This window comes from Rousettus aegyptiacus, unplaced genomic scaffold (assembly GCF_014176215.1).
Source record: "Rousettus aegyptiacus isolate mRouAeg1 unplaced genomic scaffold, mRouAeg1.p scaffold_m13_p_1, whole genome shotgun sequence".
Lineage (NCBI taxonomy): Eukaryota > Metazoa > Chordata > Mammalia > Chiroptera > Pteropodidae > Rousettus > Rousettus aegyptiacus.
In genome coordinates this window covers 104,511,906-104,538,841 of record NW_023416284.1, presented here as the reverse complement: position 1 = coordinate 104,538,841, position 26,936 = coordinate 104,511,906, and the positions used below count along the sequence as shown (strand labels likewise).

The 26,936-nt window shown below is 32.4% G+C and overlaps 1 protein-coding gene and 1 pseudogene across 5 annotated transcripts in view; both read left to right on the top strand.

Moving 5' to 3' along the window:
- MMUT (methylmalonyl-CoA mutase) overlaps positions 1 to 26,377 on the top strand; it is a 32,464-nt gene extending 6,087 nt beyond the window's left edge. For all 5 annotated transcript variants that reach the window (XM_016137799.2, XM_016137758.2, XM_016137781.2 and 2 more), the window contains 10 exons: positions 1,885 to 2,042; positions 4,096 to 4,267; positions 5,514 to 5,762; positions 8,342 to 8,453; positions 9,511 to 9,626; positions 11,332 to 11,447; positions 12,921 to 13,052; positions 16,725 to 16,872; positions 21,495 to 21,662; positions 26,078 to 26,377. In XM_016137799.2, coding sequence (XP_015993285.2) covers positions 1,885 to 2,042; positions 4,096 to 4,267; positions 5,514 to 5,762; positions 8,342 to 8,453; positions 9,511 to 9,626; positions 11,332 to 11,447; positions 12,921 to 13,052; positions 16,725 to 16,872; positions 21,495 to 21,662; positions 26,078 to 26,206 — 1,500 coding nt within the window. In that variant the 3' untranslated portion in view covers positions 26,207 to 26,377. The remainder of the gene's footprint in view (positions 1 to 1,884; positions 2,043 to 4,095; positions 4,268 to 5,513; positions 5,763 to 8,341; positions 8,454 to 9,510; positions 9,627 to 11,331; positions 11,448 to 12,920; positions 13,053 to 16,724; positions 16,873 to 21,494; positions 21,663 to 26,077) is intronic.
- Positions 14,992 to 15,107, top strand: LOC118604372 (annotated as a pseudogene).
- Positions 26,378 to 26,936: the final 559 nt, after the last annotated feature.

Below are 26,936 nucleotides of genomic sequence, written 5' to 3'. Positions count from 1 at the left end.
TTGCCCTTTACTATGTAATAATGGTCTAACTTTAGAGTTGGTAAGAGGGAGAGTATTTCCAGCAAGAAGCAAAGTGTGAATGACTGGGGAAATACACATGAATTACTCAGAGGAAAATAAAGCTCTACATGTCCCTGCAGAGAGACTGCTGTTATTATAAGAACACTATAAGACCCTTATTTTCCCACAACTCTGATTAGGAAAGATGTACCTAATTCAGGGGTGAACTATTAGGGACCTCGTTGTGGTTGCAGATATTAGTGATATCTTCTAATTCAGTGTTTAGCAAAAATAAAGCTAATATTTTGATTTCCACCTTTCTATACCAGTGTCTATTCACAACTCAATCTGAACTCCAAAGAGAAATAAAGTATAAATTATGAGCCCTCCCTGATTATCACAATTATCAGAGAATACAAACTTTAATGATAAAGAAAAAACAGTAAATGTCTAGTGTCCAGATTCTACAGGTAATGACAGACCATAAGATTAGTACATTAAAGATCAAAAACTAAAAACTAAAACTATACACACGCCAAAACAAAACAGAAAAATCCATGTTGTAGCATGCGTCAGAATTTCCTTCCTTTTTAAAGCTGAATGATATTTCAGTATTCCAGTATTTCTATTATTCTTAAAGAACTTTACTAAGAGTTTGATAAAGAAGCAGTTGTTGGTTTCCTTGTTTTTTATATGTAAACTCCAAATATACTCAAGTAATATCTCCGTTCCGTGTAACTCACTCCCCATATCACTTTTGCAACAAAACATTTTTAAAGAGCTTTTGGTTAGCTGTAAATAAAATATTTGCAAAGTAAAATACAGATAATTCATATCATATGCTAACAACAACTTTTATTTTGTTTTTATTTTTGTTTTTACTGTGTACTAGCATAATACTAAGTGGTTTAGATGAATTGTTTCATTTACTCCTATAACTCCATGAGGAAGGTACCATTATTATCTATATTTTATACTTTAGGAAACCTAGTGATAGCAAGGTTAAGAAACTTGCCTACAATCTCATAGCTAGTTAACTTGACAGCTGGAATTTGAGCACTCTGACTCCAGAGTCCGTGTTCTTAACCACTGTGTTGAGTTTCTGTCATTTATTTTTTATTATTTATGTGGTTAATTTTGGGGAAGGATAATAATTCTTTGGCTCTGCAGAATATGTGTGATATATGCTTTACCTGACATGAAATTTTAGGAGGATAGTGGAAATGCTATTTTTTAGTGGTTATGGTAGAAAACCTGTCTGAAATATGTTTAGCTTTAAATGTCATAGTAAATCAACTGAAATCTTTGATTTTTAAGCCATGTGTTTTATCCTGTTTTCTTTCAATATACAGTACCAAGAATTGAGTCATTTTCCTTTTTACTTCCCTCATGTATACTTATTCATGTTCAATGACTTCATTCAAATAGATAATAACTAATACATAATAATTAAATTTATATATCTTAAGCATATTAGCCCAAAGTTATGAGGCCTTAGAACCTCTCATGAGGTCAAAGTCATTGATTTTGAATTAAAGCTGTCTTCATTCAGTTCTCAGGATAAAGATTACATTTCTGACCTCAGCCGGATAATTTCAAAGTAAACTTTTCATGCTAAAGGATGGTTGGTGCAAATTCCTTTGTCTAGAAAAATAAAACAGGTTCAGTCCTTATGATGGTTCATTGAATCAGTCATTTAAATTGGAAAGTGAATTAAATATAATAAAGTAGGCATTAAGTATTTTCACGTAATATTATAAGCTACTTAGTATATCTGAGTTGAATATCATGTAAAAATAATACTGTCTTTTAGAAAATAGGCTTAATAGAATCTTTTCGTATTTTTATTCACTGTGTTTTTTTGTTTGTTTTTATTTTATATAGCACATGCCAAAATTTAATTCAATTTCAATTAGTGGATATCACATGCAGGAAGCAGGAGCTGATGCCATTCTGGAACTGGCCTATACTATAGCAGATGGATTGGAATACTGTAGAACTGGGCTCCAAGCTGGCCTGACAATTGATGAATTTGCACCAAGGTGAGTAAATTAAACTCAAATATTGTCTCAACATTAAGAAAAGGCATAGGACCATTTTATGAGTGTATAGCAAAATATGTTGATAAAATGAATTTGTATACATAAATGTTATGTATGACATTAAAACATAATAAGATTCTATTATGTTTTATCTGAGTGATGGGGGAATAAATCAATTGTTTATAATTAAAAATCAGAATTAAATTTGAACATAGTTCTTGGTAAATAAGAGGAATCACGTCTCCTGCTAAAAGTTGTCTCAGAGAACACAATTAACTGGCACATTTTGGCAAATAATATTAAAATGTAAACATAATGTTTAAGACAAATTTGCTTTTATTTTAATTTATTCATTTTAAATACAGAAGTCATCTATTACATTTTATTATTTTTTTCCTGCTCCATTTATAAGTGCTTTAGAATGCAAGTGCTATTAAAAACATTTTTGTTTCAAAACAGCCTGTTGATAAAGTTGTATGAAAAACCTGAAAAAAACTTAAATAAAGTTTGTGAAGTATTTAAATTCAGGGGTCAAAAATCAGTCTGATGAGCAATCACTTACTTACTAAGCTTTTTTCTGGACCAAGCACTATCTTATATGCTAGGAATACAGCATGTGAAAAACGTGGCTTCTGTACTCGGAGTTAACATACCAGTAAATGCTCCTTGTACCAGGAATAACAAGAGTTCTCAAAATTGTGGTCCAAGGATTCCTGGAAGTGACTAAAACCCTTTACTGGGTCTTAGAGGTCAAGACAGTTTTCATGATTATATTATGATTTTTCGCTCTCATTCTCTCAAGAGTGTACAGTGGTTTTCCAGAGACTATATGACATGCAGTGTTTTAACATTGAATGCAGAAGCATATATATTCCCTTAGGCCACACAGTAAAGAGATTTGCAAAAATCTAAAACAGTGACTCTTATTATAATTTTTTGTTTTAGAAAAGTATCATTTTTCATAGAAATGTTACTTATGTTAACATGTAGATTTATTATTTCTAAATGAATACTATATAAAATATTGATATATATTATCCAAATGAAAGTTTTCTTTAGTCATTTTCTTTTAGTAAGTTTTAGTATTAAAGAAATTTTAGTAATTTCTTTGACTTTTTGTTTTAGAAAAGTATTATTTTTCATAAAAATATTATGTTAACATGTAGATTTATTGTTATTTCTTAATGAATTAATATATAAAATATTGGTAGATATTATCCAAAGGAAAAGTTTTTCTTTAGTAATTTTAAAGATTTAAAGACATCCTGAGACCAAAATATTTTAGAACCGTTGCATTAAGAACTTCTACCAATTGTATATCAAGAATTTTTATTAAGTTTTAGTTTTTTTACTTAAGGCTCACCTTCTTTTATATAGGGTTTCACAACTTTTGTGATTTAGACTCAGGCAAGTAACCTAAATGTATACAGGATATAAGGTAAAAGGGAGTAATGCGTTGGCAACAATTAGAAAAATATATGTCTAGATCAAATAAAGTCATTCTTTTTTTAAAAAAAAGCTTTATTGCTATCCAAATAAAGCAAGTTTATGGTTTTAATTCCTTCATAGGTGATCCCCGCCTTTGAGTATTCTTAAAATTATATATACATATACACACACACACATGCACATATATGATATATTCTTAAAATATATATATACAAACACATATGTGAAATGTATATATTAAAACATATATACATATGTTTTTAGGAAGTGAACACTTTTTTAAGGATACAAGAAGAGCTTCTTTCCTAAAGAAAATCAATTGTAAAGCGAATAACTCTTAACTGAAGCCAATAATCACAGCTATTTCTTCTATATGCATAAAACTGTACTCTTATATGTTAGGTTTAAAGTTACTAAAGTATATGTGCTTGATTTTAATTAATGAGACTGATGCACTGCCTACTGCGCTAAGGAGGAGCTTGATTTTAATTTAAGTTGTTTGAAATTAATATCTGACATTGTTTTTAATATGGGATATAATTAGTTTTATTTTCCAATTTATATTAAGTATAATCAAATTCTGGACTTAACATTACTATTTTAGGTTGTCTTTCTTCTGGGGAATTGGGATGAACTTCTATATGGAAATAGCAAAAATGAGAGCTGGGAGAAGACTGTGGGCTCACTTAATAGAGAAAATCTTTCAGCCTAAAAACTCTAAATCCTTTCTTTTAAGAGCACATTGTCAGACTTCAGGATGGTCACTTACTGAGCAGGTTTGTATATAATTTAAAGTGAAGAATTTTAATGATGTCATATATTTTTTTCTAAGCAACATGGCAAAATCGGGAAATAAAATTTAAGAACCTATCTGCTAATATTTGAAAATCATAATTATTCTGAAGTATAATTCATATTTGTTTTTACATATAACAAATGAATAAAATTGGTTCTCTCTAGTGGTTAACAATATAAAATCATTTAAGTCAGCTTACAAGTAATGCTTTTACTTTTTCAAAAGTGAAAAAGAATGTGATGAGGAAAAAGTACAAATCATAATTTAATGAATATTATCTTAAATAATTTTAAGAGTTAAAATTCATAACATAAAGCTGCCTAATTAAATTTGATTTTATACATACATTTTTTATTATAGTTATGTGTTTAAATAAGCATGCCTGGAAACAGACCGTTAGAAAACTATCATTACTTGGGTAACTTGTTTTAATTTCATTCTATTAAAAATGGTATGGTGATCCTTTTTAATATGCATTTTCTTTCTATATTAAATTATTTTGATACATTTAAAAATAATTTACAACTTTAAAGTAAGATTGCTTTATATATTTAAAGGTGAATAAAAACCGACGTACTCCATATTAAATGTAAGTATGTTCTTATAAATGGAGAAGTATAGATTTTAGGGTTGAAGGGAACTTTAATAATTGTATTTGTCTTAACCGCCTCATTTTTACAGCTAAGGAAATTGATGTTCAGAAAGGTCCAATGACTTGCCCAAATCACAATTAGGAACACAGTAAACTAGAACCTAGATTTCCTATCTCAGTCCATTGTTCATCTGTTTTATTATTAATTTATTAATAAATCAATTTTTGAGTGCTTGTTTTGTGTACATCCTTGTGATAGGTACTTCAAGGTATACAAAATAATTAGGAGAGAGTTGATTATGAAATGGATGTTATGATCTAAGTAGACAAGGTATACATTCATGATATGCTTAGAGAACAGTATTTAAGCAATACGAAAGTAAAAATAATAAATGTTTCTTGTTTCAGGGATTAAAGAAGCAATATTTTAGTGCCTAAGCATAGACTAGACACTTTGACTCTTAATTCTAAGTCTGGTTCATTTACTCATTTGTCTAAATTTATTTGATATTCTGAAGCTTAATATAGACATCAGCAAAGAAAGTATGCAGTAGCCACTATTTAATCATATCTTTCTTGATAGCTATTATATATATTAACTGCTGCCTTTTTTTCCCCCCATCAACCACTTTAGGATCCTTACAATAACATTATTCGTACCACAATAGAAGCGATGGCGGCAGTGTTTGGAGGGACTCAGTCATTGCACACAAATTCTTTTGATGAAGCCTTGGGTTTGCCAACCGTAAAAAGTGCTCGAATTGCCAGGAACACACAAATCATCATTCAAGAAGAATCTGGGATTCCTAAAGTGGCTGATCCTTGGGGAGGTTCATATATGATGGAATCTCTCACAAATGATGTTTACGATGCTGCCTTGAAGGTTAGTTTCTTCCCTTTAAAACTTTGCTTTTAAGATTTACAGGTTTGTAAAGATTTATAGATATTTTGATTTATAAATCAAATTATTTATAGATTAATAAAATGAGAGAAAAGGGGAATTTTAGATTTGGCTTTCTAGTATTTGATACTGAAACTTAATTTAAAATACATGTCCATTCGTGTTATTTTGTTTAGAGTTAAAAAGACAACCAGTATTAAAAGGCTTAAAAAACGGCAGTCCTCTGTGATCCACTTACTTTTTTCCAGCTTCCTTGAATTAGCTACATCTTTTGTTTTTATCTCCACATTTTAGAATTACAGTTGACCCTTAAACAACACGGGTTTGAACTGTATAGGAACACTTACACGTGATTTTTTTCAATAAATATTCGGTTGGCCTTCCACATCCCTGGGTTTTGCATCCTCAGCTGGGAATTCGAGGATGCAGAGAGCCGACTGCATGTATTGATTGTTCTAGGCCATTTTAGATAAGGAACTTGAATCTCAGTGGATTTTAGTATCTGTGGGGGGTCTAGGAATGATACCTGGCCCTGCACGGATACTGAAGCATGGCTGTAGTTAAGTTTTGGGGGAATCAAGTATACATGGATTTTCATCTGCACGGGGTTGGTGTTCCTAACTTCTGCTTCACTCAATGGTCAACTGAAATGTATATACTGCTTTAACTTTATCAATTTTAGACATTATCTATTGCTTTGCTAGTCTGGTAGTTTAGTATTTTAGCTGATTCGTATCCCCTTTCCCCTCATCCCATACTACCAACGTAATTATATCTCAATATCAGTTTTTCCTGAAGTCCACTAATGTTTTCATTTGATTTAGAATGATTTCTCTCTAGACCATTGCTGCATTACAGTGCTTTTCTGTTATTCAGGGAATTCCTTTTACCCTCTGCTGTGTTAAATCTGTATCCTGAATCCTGACTATCTCTGTTGATTTATCCCTCCTTATTTAATCACATCTCATTGGAACTTCCTAAAAATGGTGCATGAGAGAGTAATTATGTGAAACTTTAGATGTTTGAAAATGTCTTTGTTCTACTCTTGTATTTGACTGATGGTCTGAGTTTGAAATTATTTTCATTTGGGAGTTTATAAGCACATTTCTAAGCATTGATCTATTTTTCATTCTAGCTTTTTATTCTAGCTTCCAGTATTTCTGTTCAGAAATCCGATGTCATTCTCACTCAGAATCTGTCTCTCTGGAGATTTCAGGATCTCTTATTTTCGTGTTGATGTACCTTTTTGTGTGTATAGGTCCTCCATTGTACTGGACCTTTGGTGGGCCTTTTTCATCTTTCCCTTTTTCATGTTCTTATAGCACTGGGAAATTGACTTGTATTATTTTGGAGAGCTGTCAATTTAAAATTTAAATTAAATATAAAATTAAAAATTTAAAACAATTTTGAATACTTTAAAATTCATATATCGTATTTTTATTCCCAAGAGCTTATTTTTGTTTTCTAATTTCCCTCTTGTATGTCATACTACTTTATTTTATTAATATAGAATGTCTTGTAATTTTTCTGAGGATTTTTTACTTTTGAAGTTTTTTTCACATTCTGTATTATTTGTTTACTCTGTGTGCCTTTTGTCTTTAGTTTTATTATTCAGAATGCGGGTTTTTATTTCAGTAAGACATCTTACCATTGCTTCTCTCTGAACGTGGTGTTTGATAGTGCATTGCCTCTCTTGTTCATTTTCTACAGACGGTAAATTTTGCTTCTCCTGACAAAATTGGAGAGTGGTAGTTGCAAATTCTTACATAGTCCCCCCTCTTTTTAGCTTCCTATCTTACCTTTGACTTCTTTTGAATCCAATACAGATTCCTCTTTCTTAAATTCTTCAGAGGAAAGCAAATTTGACATTGCTCCTTTCTACTAAGTCATGTACTATTCCACAATCTATTTTCCACCAATTCATTTATATAGAAGGCTGTTATTGAAAGCTTAGATGGTTCCGGCTGCTCAAATGAAAAGTAAAATTGCATTTTGAAATCTATTTTTTAAAGAGTTTATTTATGTAATTATGAAAATTTTATTTATGTAACTAAAAATAAAGATTAGAGAATTGATGTTATCTTTAGTTTTCTCCCAAGACGTATGTAAGAGGTTTTATTTTCCAGAATATACTTGTTAGTTTTTTCTATTGTCTTTTCAAGCAGCTTTAAACAGAGAACGTCTTTCTTTTTTTAAAATTAAGATATAATTGACATATAACATTGTATTCATTTTAGATGTACAACATAATGATTTGATAAATGTATATGTTGTGAAGTAGTTCCAGAATAAGTTTAGTTAACATCCATCACCACACATAGTTAAAAAAATTTTTGTGTAAGAACTTTTAAGATCTCCTTAGCAACTTTCAAATATATAAAACAGTATTATTAACTACAGAATTTTTAATTAATGCTCTTGATGTTAATTTTTTTTCGAATCTTTAAGTATACCACTAAAATAATTTAATATTGGTAATTATGTAACATAACAAAGTTGAATAGTTTATAAAAATATATTTATATTCGCTTCTCATTTTATTAATCTGTTTTTCTTATTAGCTCATTAATGAAATTGAAGAAATGGGTGGAATGGCGAAAGCTGTAGCAGAGGGAATACCTAAACTTCGAATTGAAGAATGTGCTGCCCGAAGACAAGCTAGAATAGATTCTGGTAAGATAGAATTGGAAAGTTTATATATGAATTACAGTATTTAAAATAAATATTAATTTCTGTTTGATGATAACATACATAGTTAAAAAAAACAGAAATAATGGAAAAATGAAATTGGGTAAAATGTTTTTCATCTAAATCTATTTTTCTATCTATCCGTCTCCGTGTTTGAATTTTTTGTATACATGATTGCACATGGGCAAGCACAAGTACTAAGAATACAAAGTTTGTATGGAGGTATGCCCATGGTGCATATGTACCTGTGTGTCAGTGAGTATCTTCAGCATTTTGAAGAAGACATGATTATTGGTCATTGTACTCATTTGTTTGATTAGTCAATGTTTTTTTAGTCTTAGGAATTTGAGACATCATACTGTGACTGGGCATATAACTGTAAATAAGACAGGCATGGTTTCTCCACCCATAGAGCTTATGTTTTACTAAGAAAGACAGGAAACGAATAAGTAAAAAGTAAATAGAAATAATTATAGATTGTGATAAGTTTTTTGAAGGAAGTAAGAAGGCATATAATCTGGGTAAAGGTTGGTAGAATGTCTTTTGATAAACAATCTAGAAGTTTGAGGCAAAGTACACTTTATTATGTTAAGGAAATATCTTTGTAATTTTGGTTTATCATATATAGATTTTAAAATATTTTTTGTTTAAAAGCGATTGGCCACAGAAAATTCAAGAAAATATTAGAAAACCTATTAGGTGTTAATTCGCTACCTTATAAATCTTAGATGGGAGCTGCTATTAGTGTTTTGATTTTGTACAGGTGTTAGAATAGAGTTCATCAAAAACTTTGGGAAAGCATATTGTTTAGGAGAATAATAAAAATCTGCCCTTAGAGATTCTGATATATACCTGTTCTTTCTCCTCTCATCCCCATCCTATACTGGGATTTGCTGATCTATACTGAAGTTTTATTAAGAGTTAAGAATATTACTTAAAAATATTAAACTTACAAGGAAAATACATGATGATCAGATTATTACTCTTAGGCAATTGTTTGTGAATTGAATCTACATATTATTTTCCTCTGGGAAATTAATAGGTTCTGAAGTAATTGTTGGAGTAAATAAGTACCAGTTGGAACAAGAAGAACCTGTGGATGTTATGATGATTGATAATACTTCAGTGCGTAACAAGCAGATTGAAAAACTTAAGAAGGTAATAATAGCTATCATTCTATATTCCTAGTACTGGCTAAACCCTTATATTGTCCTGCTTAATCCTTAACAACAACCTCATAAGGTGGGTATTATTTCCCTACATTTTAAAGATAAGGAAACTAAAGATAAGGGAGATTGAAAAACTTACAGATTAGAACTGAGGCTTAGATGATTATGTAACTTATTGAAAGTTAAAAACAAAATAAAGTTCAGAGTCAGTATTTGAACCCAGGGCTTCTCATGGCAATTTATTGCCACTAGACCATGGTTTCTGATACAACTATGAATCAGTCGCCTTGTGTTTTTTTGTTTTTTTTTTTGTTTTTTATTTAATTAAAATATATTTGGTAGTGCTTTGTACGCTACAGTTTATAATGAACTATATTTATTTTGGTGAAAACTAAAATGCTGTCTTTCCTTTTTATTTCCACTAATTCACTTAGGTGATCTAAAGTATATGAAATAACAAAACTAGATAAAACATTAATTCATACTGTTGTTACCTATACATTTCTATTTTATGAAGCTACCTTGGTCTCTTAATCTCTGGCTTTTGTAATTGCTCCTATTTCTAAGGCAGGAAACTTGAAATTCTTTAATGGATTTTCCCTGTGATTGGTTAAGATAGAAACTGCCTCCTACCCCAACCCAGTTCAAATGTTTTTTTAAAAAATCTGATAGACTTTGTCCAGTTATTGAATGTATAACTATTGTCTTTTTTTTTGGTCAGAGTTATGGCAGATGTTTACTGATATTTTCTCTTTCACCTTCACAAAAGCCTCAATATTTATTATATTTGGGAAACCCTTTTCTCTTTTATACTTAAGGCTTTTATTAACTCTATACCTTCAAGCTTGAGGAGTTCCATTTACAATAAATGGTGATAAACCATATTTCCGGCAAGAGAGAGAAATTTAATGATGGAGTTGGATTTTTCCTTGCTCTTCATATAAATTTTCTGGTCCACTTCTGCTTATAGATGCTACATAATTCTAGTGACATCTTGAGCAATATATTTGAACTTTTACAGGTGGTGAAAACTTGTAAAAAAAAAAATGGATTTTACATAACTTTGTTTAGACAGGTTGTTGGCAGAGGAGAGCAGAGCTAGGACCTGAGAGTAAAAGTTTTTGACATGCTTTTCATTGCCTTTCTTTTTAGCAATATTTCTCATGGTCTTTGTCTCTCTGTCTCTCTGTTTCTCCACCCCAACCTCCACCCTGGAATTATCTTTAAATACAAACAATAACAATATGCATAGATAGTATTACTAAAAGGTTATTAATTAGCTAAGGGAAACTTAAAATGTAACTAAACTATTCTCTAAATTGTTTTATTTTCTTCCATGTCACTATAATCTTTAGTGCGCCTTTTAAGTTCTTAATATAAAAGAGCCACTAGTTTTCAGTGCTTTGCTACATTAGAAAAGCATGATTATAATTGTCTTGTTCATTTTTGATTTATCAGGATTATACAAAGTTTAGTATTTTAGGAAGTCCTTAAATGTATATGGAATGTGTGAGTAAATTAAAGGAATATCAGAACTAGGATATATATTCCCTTCTGTTCTTTTATTTTTCTTCTGTTTTTGAGGTTAGAATTATGGAACGATTTCTATACAATATATATCAGGGTCTAATTTCCTTATCTCTGTTTTATTCTCTGTTCACTTAAATTGTCCCTTTCCTTGACTTTTCCCTAAGGTCAAATCTAGCAGGGACCAAACTTTGGCTGAACGGTGCCTTGTTGCACTTACTGAATGTGCTGCCAGTGGAGATGGGAACATTCTGGCACTTGCAGTGGATGCAGCTCGTGCAAGGTGAGGATATTTGAGTCTGGAGACTTCCAGAGAGTAGAAGTTGACCAGTTTAGCTTTTCGGAGTGTATTAAAATAAAAGGTTGGTCCTATAAACCATGTTATTCTAAAAGAAAATATTAGAAATGAAATGAAGTCTTGTTTTTCTTAAACATCTGTGCATTTCAAATATACATATATTTTGAATGGAATATATTAATACTTGTTTGTTTCCCTAAGGTTCAGGATATTTGACACTACTGTAATGAATCCATGTCACTGATTTGCAAGTTGAAGTTTGATGTGGTTTCAAGAATAGGGAGACATTATGTTGGACAGTAAGCAAACTTGCCCTTTGTCCAGAGGTAGATTATATGTCTGTCTTTCAAGGCTATTCACTATATAGACATCTTCGAAGACATAGTCCAGAATCAAGGGCCATCACTGTTTTGCCTTACAGAAAAGCGAGTGACCCATAGAAACATTTCCCTCAATATATGATGTGTCACTAAATAAATTATTTTTGCTTTTAGTATTTATTGCTTAAAATAATGAACTTTTCAATATGTTTTTTAAAGTGTTTAATGGGTAAATAGTATGTGAGTTGGTTTTTTTTCAGTTTTAATTTCTTAGGTACCATGACTCATCTGCTTAAAATCCTCCAATGTTCTCCCATGCCTTTTAAATGAAAACCTAATCTTACCATAGCCTGCAAGTCCATGATGGATATGACTTGCCTACCTCTGACCTATTATGCTGTGTCCCCAATGTCTTTCTTTCTTTTTTTAGATACAAAACATGTTTTACGACCTCTCAGAGCCTTTACATTTAGTGGTTCCTTTTTCACATACTCTTCCCCCTCATATTCTCCTTCTTATCATTTAAGTCTTAGTGTAAAAATCATATCTTCATATCTTCAGCATCCTTAAAATAGCTTTCCCAGCTACCCCACTCCATTTTCTTATTTTAGTGTCTTCATAGTACTTATTGCCATATAAAATTATCTTATTAATTTGTTTGCTTGTATATTATTTATAGTTTGTATCCTCTGACTAGATGATAAGTTCTATAAGAGCAGGTACCTTTTTTTTTTTTCAGTTTTATATATTATTGTATCTCACCCAATATTAGGTACTCAGTACATGTTGATTGAATTAATCAAATAGATGGAATATGCTAAAATATTTACATTTTAGCAAAAACTATCAGTGGGAATCTTGCTCTTTGTCCATTTATGTCATTGTGCTGGATTATTAAGTAACCTTTAGATGCTTATATAGTTTTTTTTTTCTTTTGACAAATTTTGAAAAGCCATCTAAAATAATTTCTATAAATATTCCGAGGAAAGATGCTTTCGTGAATGCAGTAAAAAACACTTATTTAGATTTTTGACAGCCTAGTTTTTACTTAAAGTGTCTAATTAGATTGAATATCAAGGTAAGTAAATATTTTTATCTCAAATAATGATGTTACTAGAACTGCCATGTAATATTTTAGGTGTACAGTTGGAGAAATCACAGATGCCATGAAAAAGGTATTTGGTGAACATAAAGCTAATGATCGTATGGTGAGTGGAGCCTATCGCCAGGAATTTGGAGAAAGTAAAGAGATATCATTTGCTATCAAGAGGTGAGATTTCTTAAACCAGAATGTCATCTTTTCTGTTACTATAATCCCCATGTATCTACTGTGGGCTTAATTTTTGCACATACATCTTAGAAAGTATTTGAATTGACTTTCTTGTTAGCCTGTAGTTTTACTAAAATAATATTTAGAATTTTCACCATAATCTCCTTTTCTCATTTCAAACAAATATTTGTCTAAATAACAACTCTGATATTGCTTCATCTCCTCCTGGTACTTAAATGTCATTCTTTTTACTCCAGTACATTTTCATATTTTCTTGTTTATTTATATTAAATGCTCACATAATTACAAAAATATTAATATTTCTATTTGAAAGTAAATATTTGGTTGCCATCTATATGCATAAATTGAAATCAGTCTTCAATGACCTGACAATAATAACACTGTCAAACATGATTTGGAAATATAAATTAATATAAATTAATCATGCTTCTCAAGTGTAAGAAGTAGCTTCCTTCTGATTGGTTTTCTCAAACTGTGTAATAAATTTACCACTAATTTCATGTGAGGTATAAATTTATTGATTTAAGTATGCAAGTATTTTGATTATACGTTGTTACAAGACACATTTCAGTCAGCTTGGGGGAGTTCACATTTGTGAAGGATAAGTGAGATATGGACAGTTCAAAACAGCTAATGAAGGGAAAAAATGGCATAAATGGCAGATGCTCTGTTCATCCCTCTGTCAACCAAATCAAAGTTGTGATGGAAACAAGGAGCAACGAGCAAGGAAAAATCACCTGGGATCTAGAGGAACAAGCTTATATAACTAGAGAGAAAGGAAAAATCACCTGGGATCTAGAGGAACAAGCTTATATAACTAGAGAGAAATCCGAGAAATCACCCTGAACGGCAGAAGGTAGGACGGGGTGAGGATTGCGGGGCACAGGATTGCGCGGTCTCCAGTGGCTGAGACAGAGGCCGTGGCAGCGGCAGATGCCTCTTAAAGGGGCTGCGTTCGTGAGTGGATTTTTGCAGTGATGGACCTGCTCGCTCTGAGCACCAGTGCCCATTCGGCTGTGTGCAGGGGCAACAGGGACTGACAGGGAGACATTGTTGGAGTGAGGGCCACGGCAAGACTTGCTCTGTACAGAAGTGCCAGCAGTGTCCATTGTTCTCTGTTGACCCTTCCCCTCTCCCAGTGCACAGACACAGCACTGCCATAGCCCTGAGGTAATCAAACTGGATAACAGAGGTCGCTCTGCCCAGAGGATTCCCTGAAACCCCACCTCTCCCAACTTGCAGTCCCACCCAAGCCACATCCAGGTTTATCCTTAGTGAGTCAAGTGCTCCTTGCTGAGCAGTGCCTAGACTCACACTGGAAGCAGCTGGCCTTAGTTTCTGGTGTGGCCTTTTGAGGCAACTATAAGCGCAGCATCTGTGGATTGCTTGCTGAATCTTAACAGGTGGCCCCCCAGGGGCAGAAGCTTGGGCTAAATTTGGCCTGCAGCTGAACCCCTCTTAGGACTGTGCCACTGGACACCTACTTCACAAATCCACACTAATAAGACCGAGAGACTTAAGAGCTTTGCTTAGTACATAGAAACAGACACAGAAAGGCAGACAAAATGGGAAGAGAAAGAAGCAAAAATCATATGAGAGAACAGAATAGAGATCCAGAAATAATGGAGTCAAGTATTCTAGCAGATGCAGAGTTCAAAACACTGGTTATAAAGATGCTCAGTGAACTTTTGGGAAGTGTAGATAAATTGAGTGAGAGCTTTAACAAAGAGATAAACATAAAAATGGAAATGGAAATTATAAAAGGGAACCAGTCTAATGAGAAGTATATTAAATGGAATAAACAAAGTGAATAAAGAAGAGGATCAAATGGGACATGGTTCTATAGTGTAGCGGTTAGCACATCAGCTTTACACACAGAAGGTCCTGGATTCGCGCCCCAGTGGAACCATGGTCCATGGTCTGTGGCCATGCCACCCTGAACAAGCCCGATATCAGACCTCGGAAACTAAGCAGGGTCAGGCCTGGTTAGTACTTGGGTGGGAGACCACCTAGGAAGACCAGGTGCTGTAGGCATAAATAATAATAAAAAAATGTATATAACAATAAAAGAAAAAAGAGGATCAAATGACCCATCTAGAGGATGGGAAAGCCAAAGACACTCAAACAGAATGACAAGAAAAAAGATGCCAAGACTATAAAAATAATTTAAGGAGCACATAGGACACTATTAAAAGTTCAAATATCTATCTCATCAGCATACCTGAAAGAAAACAAGATATTGACCAGCTGTTTAAAGAAATAATGATGGAAAACTTTCCTAACCTAGTGAAGGAAATAGTAATACAACCCCAGGAAGCTCAGAGAATTAAAAAAATCAGGGTTCTAAAGAGCTCCACACCAAGACACATTGTAATTAAAATGGCAAAAGTTACATACAAAGAAAAAAGAAATCTTAAAAGCAGCAAGAGAAAAGCTGATAGTTACCTCAAGGGAACATCCATAAGACTGGCAGCTGATTTCTCAAAAGAAACTGCAGGACAGAAGGACTTGACACAAAATATTCAACGGGCAACGTGGTGAAGACCCAGGATCTACAATCAAGATTACTTTATCCAGGAAAGCTATCTCTTGGAGTTGAAGGACAGATAAAGAGCTTCCCAGACAAAAATAAGCTAAAGGAATTTATCGCCACCAAGCCAGTATTACAGGAACTGGAGGGACTTCTTTAAGAAGGAAAAACATGTATCAAAAACAGGAATAAAGAATGTTAACAACTACATTCCTATCAATAAGTACCTTAAATGGAAAAGAATTAAGTGCTCCAACCAAAAGATAGAGTGGGTGAAAGGATAAGAAAACAAGACCCCTACATATGAAAAGGAAGGGGATGGAAAAAGATATTGCTTTGATTGACCTAGAAGGTATTTAAGTCAGACAGAATAAGATAAACACTATATGATTTCATTCATATCTGGAATCTAAAGAATAAAAAGAACAAACTAATCAAAACCAGACTTACAAATATAGTGGTGATGGACACAGGGTAGGGAGGATTGAGGGGCTGAGAAAATGGTGTGAAGGGTTAAACAAGTACAAATTAGTACTTGATTAATGGTCACGGGGATGGGGAGCATGGTAAAGGGAATGCAGTTAGTATTAATATAGTCAGGGGAGGGAGGGAGAAATTAGGGAATCTTTTTATGAAATATATAGATATCTAACCAATGTACTGTATACTTGAAACTATTTAAAATAAATTTTAAAAAGACTACTAGTGGGTCATATGTATAAATAACTATAAAAGGCACTTTTCTTTTATACTTAAATATTTCTGCATATGGTACTCTGGAGACTGGCTTAAGAAGGTGAAAAGCTGTCATTTTCTCATCTTTCTCCACTGTGATACTCTCAGTGTTATGGGTTTATATGCTGTGCCATCTTTCAGATTTTCCTTTAAGGGGGAGATGGTAAATATATTCAGGCTTTCATGGAGTTTGCAATGTAAAATAGAGATGTTAAGAAAATTTGATATAAAAATTAGGTCTTTTTAAATAAACCTGAAAGGTTTTTTTTCATATATGTGCTGCCAAAGCAGGCACTAAACTCGATTTGCTGTGAATAAATTATAGTTTTTATATCTTAACTTTGGGCAATTAATATATAACTTCTTGTATTTTAAATGTTGTTCAGGGTTCATAAATTCATGGAACGTGAAGGTCGCAGACCTCGTCTTCTTGTGGCAAAAATGGGACAAGATGGACATGACAGAGGAGCAAAAGTTATTGCTACAGGATTTGCTGATCTTGGTTTTGATGTAGACATAGGTCCTCTTTTTCAGGTAATGAGAATTGTTGGAAGTGATTTCAAAAGTGTGTCATAAATCACTTTCATTTAGGAAAAGTCATAAAAAGATAATAGACCCATGATGATGTTTTAAAGTTGTAAAAGAAGAACTTGAATTAAAAAAAAAATCCCCAATTTATTTTTTAATGTATATAACTTAATTAATTAGGACAGAAATAGGAATAAACTATAACTCATGTTAATGTACTTGTTACTCAGATTGTAAAAATCATTGTTAATTCTGAACTAAAATTTTTATTAGGCTCCTGAAACTGTAAAGATTTATTTCAAAGATTTTATCGTGCTACTTATTAAGATTTGACTAATATTTTGTGGGAAAGATAGCACACATCAAATTTCTGGAAAGTGTTTTGAAAGGGAAATCAGGCATCAGTGTGAGCTTGCTTTATAATTAGATTTTCTCTTTTTTAACTCTCTAGTAGTATTTTATTTAACCACAGAATATTAGACCTTGCAGGAAAATAATTTGTTGGAAGTAAATGAAGCTGAAATTCTCTGTAGAGTATGGAGACATTAATCATCTTCCACCTCCCCCCTCAAAAAAAAAATGGCAGAGGAGTACCTTGTAATTAATAACTTTTATATTAAAAGGTTATCCATTATATATTTAGTGATCATCTACCAGATGCTAGGTTCTAAGTTGAATAAGATAGAATTTTTGTCTTCAGGGAGGTTAGAAGCTCCTAACGGAGATTTACTTACCAGTAATCACAGCATGATAATAATTACTATAATTAAAGTTGGAACAAAGGCTTTATACAAGTATCCTGAGAACTTATGTTTCAGCTATGCCTTTCAGTCACTGGGAGAACAAAGCAGAGAAGGGCATGCTAAGCAGAAGGGTTGGCTTGAGCAGAGGTGCAGGGGTACAGAGCTATGAGATGACATGATGCCTTCAGGTAACTGCAAGAGGTTCGGTAAAATTAGAATATAGTACTTAGGATGGTGTGTAGATTATAAAGAATAGGGTTATATGCAATTGTAAGGAGTTTGAACTTAATCTCAAATGTGTTTAGATAGAGTGACACAATCAAATTTTTACTTCAGAAAACTCATTTTCTAATAAAATCACTTTCCGAAGTGGATTGAGAGAAGCCTTGACTAGGTGCAAGGCGTCCAGTTCAGTAATTAGAGTGAGAAACAACAAAGGCCTTAACTAAGGCAGTATGAGGGTATTCGCAGAAACAAAAAGTCAGCTAGGGTTTTGAAGAAAGTTTAATAAAGGAGATGTTTGTAGATATGCGGGCAGGCTTAAGAGAACAAGCTTGTGGAACATTCAAATGCACATGAGCATGCGAGTTAGATATACATGTCTAGAGCAAGGAGGGGTCTCAATTATAAACAAGATTTTACGACTTATTAGTATAAAAATGTTACTTAAAACCATGAAAATGGATCTAATTTTCTATTAAGAGTATATATAATGAGATAAGAACTTGAACATTAAAAGGAAATAGAGTAGAAGGAAGTGGCAAAGGAGCTAAAGGAAATGGGATGAGTGTTGTGGAGACGGTTAGGAAGAAGAGTTGGAGTCTGGAAATGCTTTTACTAATGTGGAGAAGGGAGACGAGGAATGGCAAGGAATGGCAATGCTAGCATCCTCCACCCCCGTTTCCATGGCTTTTTATTCTCTCTCACAAAGCTGGCTTTGCAAATCATTAGTTACTATCAGGTTAGCAATTGCAAACTACAACCAATTCCCAGACTTCAGCCTCAAGGCCACGACCATGTTTTCAGCTATTTCTTCTCAGGTATCTTTTTCCCATCCTTGTCCCTAGAGCAAGAAGTCCCAGAATAGGTCAGGCGTGTGTGCCCTCCCTGCAATGTGTCCTTGTGTGCAAGTCCACATTTGCTTCTGATGTCCTTGTTGCTCCAAGCACCAGGCATCCCGCCAGGACTGCAGGCATTTCTCACAACAGATGAGTAGTGGCATAAAAACTAAGGAAGAAGTCTCAAGGAAAGGGAGGTATTATTATTATATAATGCAGCGACATTAACTAAGATAAAGACTAAAAGAGTATTCATTTCATTTTTACCAGTGAAGAAGTAAACTTTTCTGAAGAGGCCCAGCCTCTGTAGAATCTTCCATAAAAGTTTTCCCTTTTTGAATTTTTGAGTATTACTCTAGAGAGTTTAGAAGGAATTGTTACTGTAAAGTTAGCCCAAACTTCTGGAGATATGTCTTTGAACTGTGTTGGTAGGTAAATTTATAAAATATGTTTAGAGTCATACATTTACGGTAGGTTTTATTCAAAACCTCAAATATATTTTGGATTAAATTAATGTATATATTTAGATTGCTTTCATTATTTAAGTTGAATACTTTTATATTTTTTTGCTTATGTTCTACCATTTTACTTGTTTTTTGTTTTAAATAGTGATCAAATATAATGCATTTCCAATATTTAGTAGTTACCTTTTTGGAAATATTTTTTCATAAAATAAAAGTAATTTTAAAAACTTGTTCTCGGCCATTGGCACCTAAAATAATTTTTTAAAAACTGAAAGTTCATTTCCTCATTACATTCTATGTATAAAAACATAATTTTCCTTTAGTACCACAACTTTGTTAACATAATACTGTTATTTAAAAAAACTTATCTGTGTTCGAAGTTACAATCCTGCAATTCTCTGATGACTAATCAAAGTTAGATTTGAAGTTTTAAAATTTTCAACATAAAATACAGGTTGCATGGAACTGAATTGTTAAAATGGAATTTTAACCTAATCAATTTTGGTAGCATGAATGATATGAATGACAGATCATGCTTAAATCAATTAAATTTAAACAATCAATGGCAAGACTATGCACATTTTCTTTAAAGGTTTTAATTTTATGTTTGTATTTTTCACAGATTTTACCTATATATTATGTGACTTACCTAGAGAGATCTTTTTAAATATGGCTTCATTACTAAAGTACAGAATCTTTTGTTTCCACACTAAAATTATGAGCCTAAATATCTTGTCACACAGAAAATTCACAGATTTTGATAATTTTTTTGTACTTATAATTAATTGTGCAGTGATTTCTGAGGTGACCTTATCCTTCCCAAATTTCTCAATTTACATTTTCTTCACAATGAGAAATTTGAAGGCATCATTATATGAAATGATTTAAATACATGTAAGTTATCAAAGCAATGTTTCAAACTCATTGCAGAAAGTGGATATGATTTTGTCGGGTAACTCAACCAATAGTTGAATATTGGAAAATATCCTTTATGATTCTATATCCCAAACTGGTTAAATCTAGTTAATAAATGAGAAACACATCCTCTTTGACACTGTCCCTTATTTATGCACTCATGTGGTTGCTATAGTTATTTAATTATTTTCTAGATTTCTCACAACATTATTTTGGTCCATATATTTCTGTTAATTTAGTGTCTCCTTGGAAGAATAAGTCCTGGAGTTTCCTATCCGCCATCTTGTGGACATCACTCTTTCCCATTCTCTGTTAATACCTAAGATTCACTTTTTCACTTTACACTATATATTTCGTCTTTGACATCTTCATAGATACTATAACATTTTGTTTGTACAGCACAACAACTCAGGAAATGTTAATAATTAAGACATGTATTTTTTAAAAATTATAGGTTTCTGGTCAAGATGGAGTAGGTAAACACTGTGCTTGCTTTCTCTCACAACCACATCAAAGGTATAACTAAACTATGGAACAGCATTATTGGGAGTTGCCTGAAGTCTGGCTAAATTAAAGTCATACAACTGGGGACATACAGAAGAGGCCACCTTGAGACTGATTGAGAGGATATAGAATCCATGTCACTGAAAGGGCTACTGGACAAAAAAAAAAAAAAAAAAAAAAAAAGAATCGTGAATTCTAAGAATAGGTATACAACAAATGAGCAGCAACTCTTCCATGGGACAGGTGCTGACTCATTGTCACATGTCAATCAACATGCCTTTAAGTGCAGTTATGCTGGAAAGAATGCTGTGGTCCATGAAAAGGTTACTATTTTACCATCAATGCCAATTATTCTGACAATAATACATACTCCAAGACCAGATGTAAATGAGGCAAAGCACATGTATTACGTGTGAGTACTTACTGGAGCCTACTACACACATGGATATCAGTCATTAGTTGTACCTCATTAGTTTTAAACAATAACATTTTGGTGTCCTTCATGGAAGACATTATTCATCTGTACCTATCTAGTTGTAAAACAAGTTTTAGATTGTTTTTTCAACAGCTTTTTCTAAGATAAAAGGATCTTAGAAAATCAGACTTTCTTCAGTTTCTCTTTCATAACTGGAATGAACCTATCCTGAAAACAATAAATTTGAGAATTTAAATTTAAAAAATTACAATGAGGAGATAATATATTTTGCTTATATTCTTTATTGTAAAGATTTTTGGAGGGAACTATATTTTGTTGTAACTTAAATCTAATTGATGAATTCTAGTGCTAGAAGCAAATACAGCGCTAGTATTTATGATTTGAGAATGATGAAATATGAAGTTATATTCACTTCAGGGTTTTTAATGAGGAAAATCTTGGAATGATAAGTAGACAGCACTTAGTTTTTAGCATAAATGATGATCGTTTCTATTGTCTAATTGTTTAGACTCCCCTAGAAGTGGCCCAGCAGGCTGTGGATGCAGACGTGCATGCTGTGGGTGTGAGCACACTTGCTGCTGGGCATAAGACCCTAGTTCCTGAGCTCATCAAACAGCTTAACTCCCTTGGACGGCCAGATATTCTCGTCATGTGTGGAGGAGTAATACCACCACAGGTATTTTTCATCTCCTGTATTTTTCTAGTACTATGATAGGAATCCTGAATAACAGTAGCTTATATGTAGTTCTTTAATTTGCTGTACACTTTTACTTAAGGTACATTTTTTTTCTAGATTTTGTGCCAAGTTATTTCCTGGTGATTTTACTAAGTAAATTCTACAAAATCCAAACATATGCAATGTTGTTTTCTGTTCAAGTTACATTATAATTCATTCCGAATAATTTAATTTAACGATTTCCAAAGCTTCTATGAGAGAATCACCTCCTTGCTAACTAGAACCTAGATGGAGATTTGCTTTCAGCATATACAACAAATAGTGATGATGAAGAAACAGGACAAAAGTAATAAAATCTAACAGCTGAAATAGAGAATCGTAAACACACTGTGCATATATCAGCCCCTAGACAGAGTATAGTGAGCACTCTTTTTCCTTATAATAAAGTGAGCCCTTTAGTTAGCTAATCAGTAGCATTTGCTTCTGTTTTTTTAGAGTAGCTCCTCTGTGCATTTCCTCTATGTTTCCATCCTTAAATGTTGTCTAACTCAGAGCTATATCAGTTATATAGTCCAATAAAATCCCTTTTTATGAAACCTAATTTGATTGGGGTATAGTTTTCTTAGAGCCAAAAATATTCTAAATCAGTCATAAATGGAATTAGCCTGTCCTGAAAATTATTGGCTGAGTGGGGAAGAGGTGGATTCTTGAATAAAACTTTGGATCCTCTTAGGAGAGGAGAAATGGATGCCAGTTAACGGTCAATTTACTAATGGGATAGGGGACTCCTTCCATTTATTACCTTACCTAGCAGTTAAAAAAATTAGTTAAGACATAAATTAGGTCTATTTCCAATCCCATTTTCAATTATATTGTTTTCTTTTTTACTGAGAATGGAAAAACTATTGAATTAGAAAGACTGTATATGAGATTGTTCTAAGTAAATGATTTATACTATCTATAAATCATTTATAGCAGGAATCTATCAGTGAAATGTGATCTTGTGTCCAGGTGTACAGTTTTTACCCCCTCCGTTACAACTCAGAATATACAATAGTAACTTTATATACTCCTAACAAAATGAAAAAATACATATGTATGAGGTTGTAAGACTGGTAATAATGTGGGCTAGCAAACTATTATTTATTCTTTCTAACAACACAGTTCTTAAAGATGGAATAGTCAACATTAAACTACTTTTATTAATATACTTCTTTTCCCCCATAAATATTGTTTACTATTAGGGAATGTATAAAGGGCTTTTATTTTTTACTGCTGTCTATCTATAGAATACTTTTATCTATATTGCAATTTTAGAGTCTATAATATTGAAGCTCTTGGGCATGATATCAAAATTTCAAAATCAAAATAATTAGGCAACACGAAATAGTGGAATTGAAATACGAGTTGAGAAAAAAACACAGGCTTTTTTTGTAAGTAAGTTGACATTTTTAAGAAATACAAGTTATTTTAACCCTCCGAATGTTTAAATTACTTGGAACATCTGTAGATGTTTGCCATACCGTTTTCCCCATGAATTTAAAGACTTAGGATCATTTTCTGTAATGACACACTTGAGTGTTAATATGAGTATCCTTTAAATATAATTATAGATGTCAACAGCCATGCATTTGTCTCATTATAGGTTTGTAGTACATATATAAAATGTTATTATTAGTTTGAAAGACGCTTAGATTTTAAATTAGATAGCACTAATATATGGTGGTTAATCAAATAGATTTAGCCATTGCCCTTGTGGAGCTTACAGTCCTGCAGCCCAAATAAATAAATGTAGTTTGTTCTCACCAGTATGTGTAACTGCCATCAGGGTCTTCTATTCTTCTTAACAGCAGTGGCCTCCAAGTATTTTAGGAAAGGTTAGTGGCCTCATGATGTCTGCTTCCATTGTGAAGCAGGCAATATAATATCCCTGGCCCAGCTCAGTGGAGGATATTTTACAATAATAACTTTTCATATAGAGATAATTTCAAACTAATAGATAAGGTACAAAATGAAAATAGTACAAAGATCATTTGTATTCTGTTTACTCAGATTCATTTGTTTTTAACATTTTTTCCACTTTTTAAAATATATTTTACAAGGCTTATGTAAGGCCTAGGTAAGTCAAGAACCTGTCCTCCAGTTGCAACATTTCACAGTCCTCTCCCAGTTGAGTCTTCTATTCTAAATCCATAACTCAGATGTCAGAAAAAAATGGTATACAGCATTATTAGGAAAGTAGAAAAAGATAGCCTATCAATTTGCCCATCCCCAATTTTGAGGTAATTGTAATTATACATTTCATCTAGCTTTCTTATGAACATTTGGATCTATAGCACCTGCTTAAGAACAGTGACATATTTTGAGTACCTTTATGTGTCAAGCATTAAGGGTATAAAGATGATTCGACATAATCTCTGTCCTTAAAAGTTCATAGGCTAAAAGAAGCAAAGTTCAATAAGATGTGTTAAGTGCCTTTGCAGAATTATAATATTACAAGAATAGTACAAAGAAATAATAGATACAGAAAAGAAGTAGTTGGAGTTAACTAGCATGACCATGTAATTTATCCAAATGTGATCACTTTTGAGAATGAAAATAAGTGCTATTAAAAAGTGGTACAAAACAACAACAACAACAACAATAAAAAAACTTATTAAAAAATGGGTGGAGGCACTAAATAATTTTTCAAAGAAAACATACAGATGGCCAACAGGTACATGAAAAGGTGCTCAACATCACAAATCACTAATCGTCAGCCAAATGCAAATCAAAACCACAATGAGATATCACCTCATACCTGTTAGAGGGCTATTATCAAACAAACAAACAAACAAAAAACACAAGAAGTATTAAGTGTTAGAAAAGATGTGGAGAAAAGGAAACCCTTGTATACTGTTAGTGGGAATGTAAATTGATAAAGGTACTGTGGAAACAGTATGGAGGTTCCTCAAAAATTAAAAATAGAACTTTCATATAATTCAGTAATTTTATTTCTGGGCATTTATCTGAAGAAAACAAAACCATGCACCTCTGTACTCACTACAGTATTACGAACACTAGCCAAGACATGGAAACAACTTAAATGACGATCGATGGATAAATGAATAAAGAAAATGTGATACACACACACACACACGCATGCACAAGCACGCATGCACACACACACACTGGAATATTATTCAGCCATAAAAAAGAACGAAATCTTGCTATTTGCAACAATATGAATGGACCTTGAGGGTGTTATGCTAAACGAAATAAGTAAGGCAAAGACAAACACCATATGATTTTACTTATATGTAGAAAAACAGCTTGGTGGTTTCCAGAGGTGGAGTGTGGGTGAAATGGGTGAAGGGAGTCAAAGATATAAACTTCCAGTTATAAACTTCCAGTTATAAATAAGTCATAGAGATGTAATGTATGACATCACCACTAATACTGTATTGCATATTTGAAAGTTATTAAGAGAACAAATCTTTAAAGTTTCTAACAATTTTATAACTCTGTATGGTGATGGATGTTAGCTGTACATACTGTGGTGATCATTTTGCTGTGTATGTAAATATTTAACATAAATATATAACATAATATCATATTATACACCTAAAACTAATATAATGTTATATATCAGTTATACCTCATTCAAAAAAAAAAAGGCTCCTGAGAAAAAATGAGTGCTGCAACAGTAAGCATAAAGCAGAATGTCCTGGAATATATAATTACCCTAGTGGTTGAGGATCAGAGCTTTAAAGCATGTTCTAGACTCAATATTATTGCTACAAATATTCCAGTGTCAAAACAGCCTAAAGCCTGGAATTGTATTTGTGTCCTGGGAATATTTTTACTCACACTTTGACCGCATTTAAAATAAACTTGACAAATAGCAGCATCAACAACAGAGAATTTTTAAAAAATGAGCTAATCTTCATTATAAAAAAATTTAATTTTATCATGAAACCATATTCAAAGTACCACCATTCACTAGCTACAGACAAAATACCTTGGAGGAAATGTCTTGTAAACTCAAAGCTATAATGCGATGCTAAATTTAACACAAATAATGACAAGTAGTGAAAAGTTAAATGAGAGGAAATTATAGTTTAGGGCTCAGAATTTCTCAAGCAGTAGACCATACTGCTTTCACCACAAGCAAAACACTGGGTTATTTGGAAAATGGGAAAAATGTGTTTTGTTCTTTTGATGACTTGGAGTATGAGGGTAATGCTAATGGCTATTAGTAGCAGTCCCAATAAAGAAAGAATTTTTCAGCCCCAAATGAGAATAGTGTATCAGTTCAGAAAGTTTGCAGTATTCGGGACAAAGAACAAAGAAAAGCATGCATTATCCTTTTGTTTCATTTCCTTGAAATTAGAAATATTATCATTTCTATTAATTTAAACAAATTCTTTCAACAGGATTATGAATTTCTTCTTGAAGTTGGTGTTTCCAATATATTTGGCCCTGGGACTCGAATTCCAAAGGCTGCTGTTCAAGTGCTTAATGATATTGAGAAGTGTTTGGAAAAGAAGCAGCAATCTATGTAACATCCTGTTTTTGTTATAGATTTTTTTCTCAAATTTTCTTTCAGTAATGACCAAAGAAGATATTTTCAGTTTAATTCAACACCTGATAATTCTTTCCTGAAAGCTTTACATTAAAGTACTTGACTTACAAGAATGTTGTCATGTTATAAGTGTGTATGTGCAGTTTCACTTAAAAAATTATCCTTAAAATGCTCTATAACACATATTCAGTACTTTACCAGAAACTTTAGACAAAGATATTCTTTTTAAAAATCATGATTTTTATTTGAAATATTACTTATAAATCTATTTACTTTTTATTTTAAGGATTAAAATTTACCTTAAAAAATCTGACTAGCCTCATTTTCAATTTAGCATTATATTGACTTGACCAATATCCATTTTATTCATATCGACATACGAATAAAATAATTACATGCATCTTGGAAAAAAATAGTGTGAGAGTATTTATGTAGGGAAATATATTGTGGTTGTGGTTCTCAGACAAACTCTATTAGAATTACCTCAGTTAGAATATTAAATCAGAACCCACGGGTGGAACAGGAGGGAAATGGCAGAAAATTTCAGGTCTGACTCACTTTCTTTCCAAGCACGAACATGTGATCTTGTTATTGCTAGGATTGGCTCAAGACCCCAGAGAGTAGATATTTATGACTCTTCCATAAAATGAGAGTGTTTTGGTTGTTAATATGGCTTCCTTTAGAATGATGATGTAAGTTGGGAGTGTAGA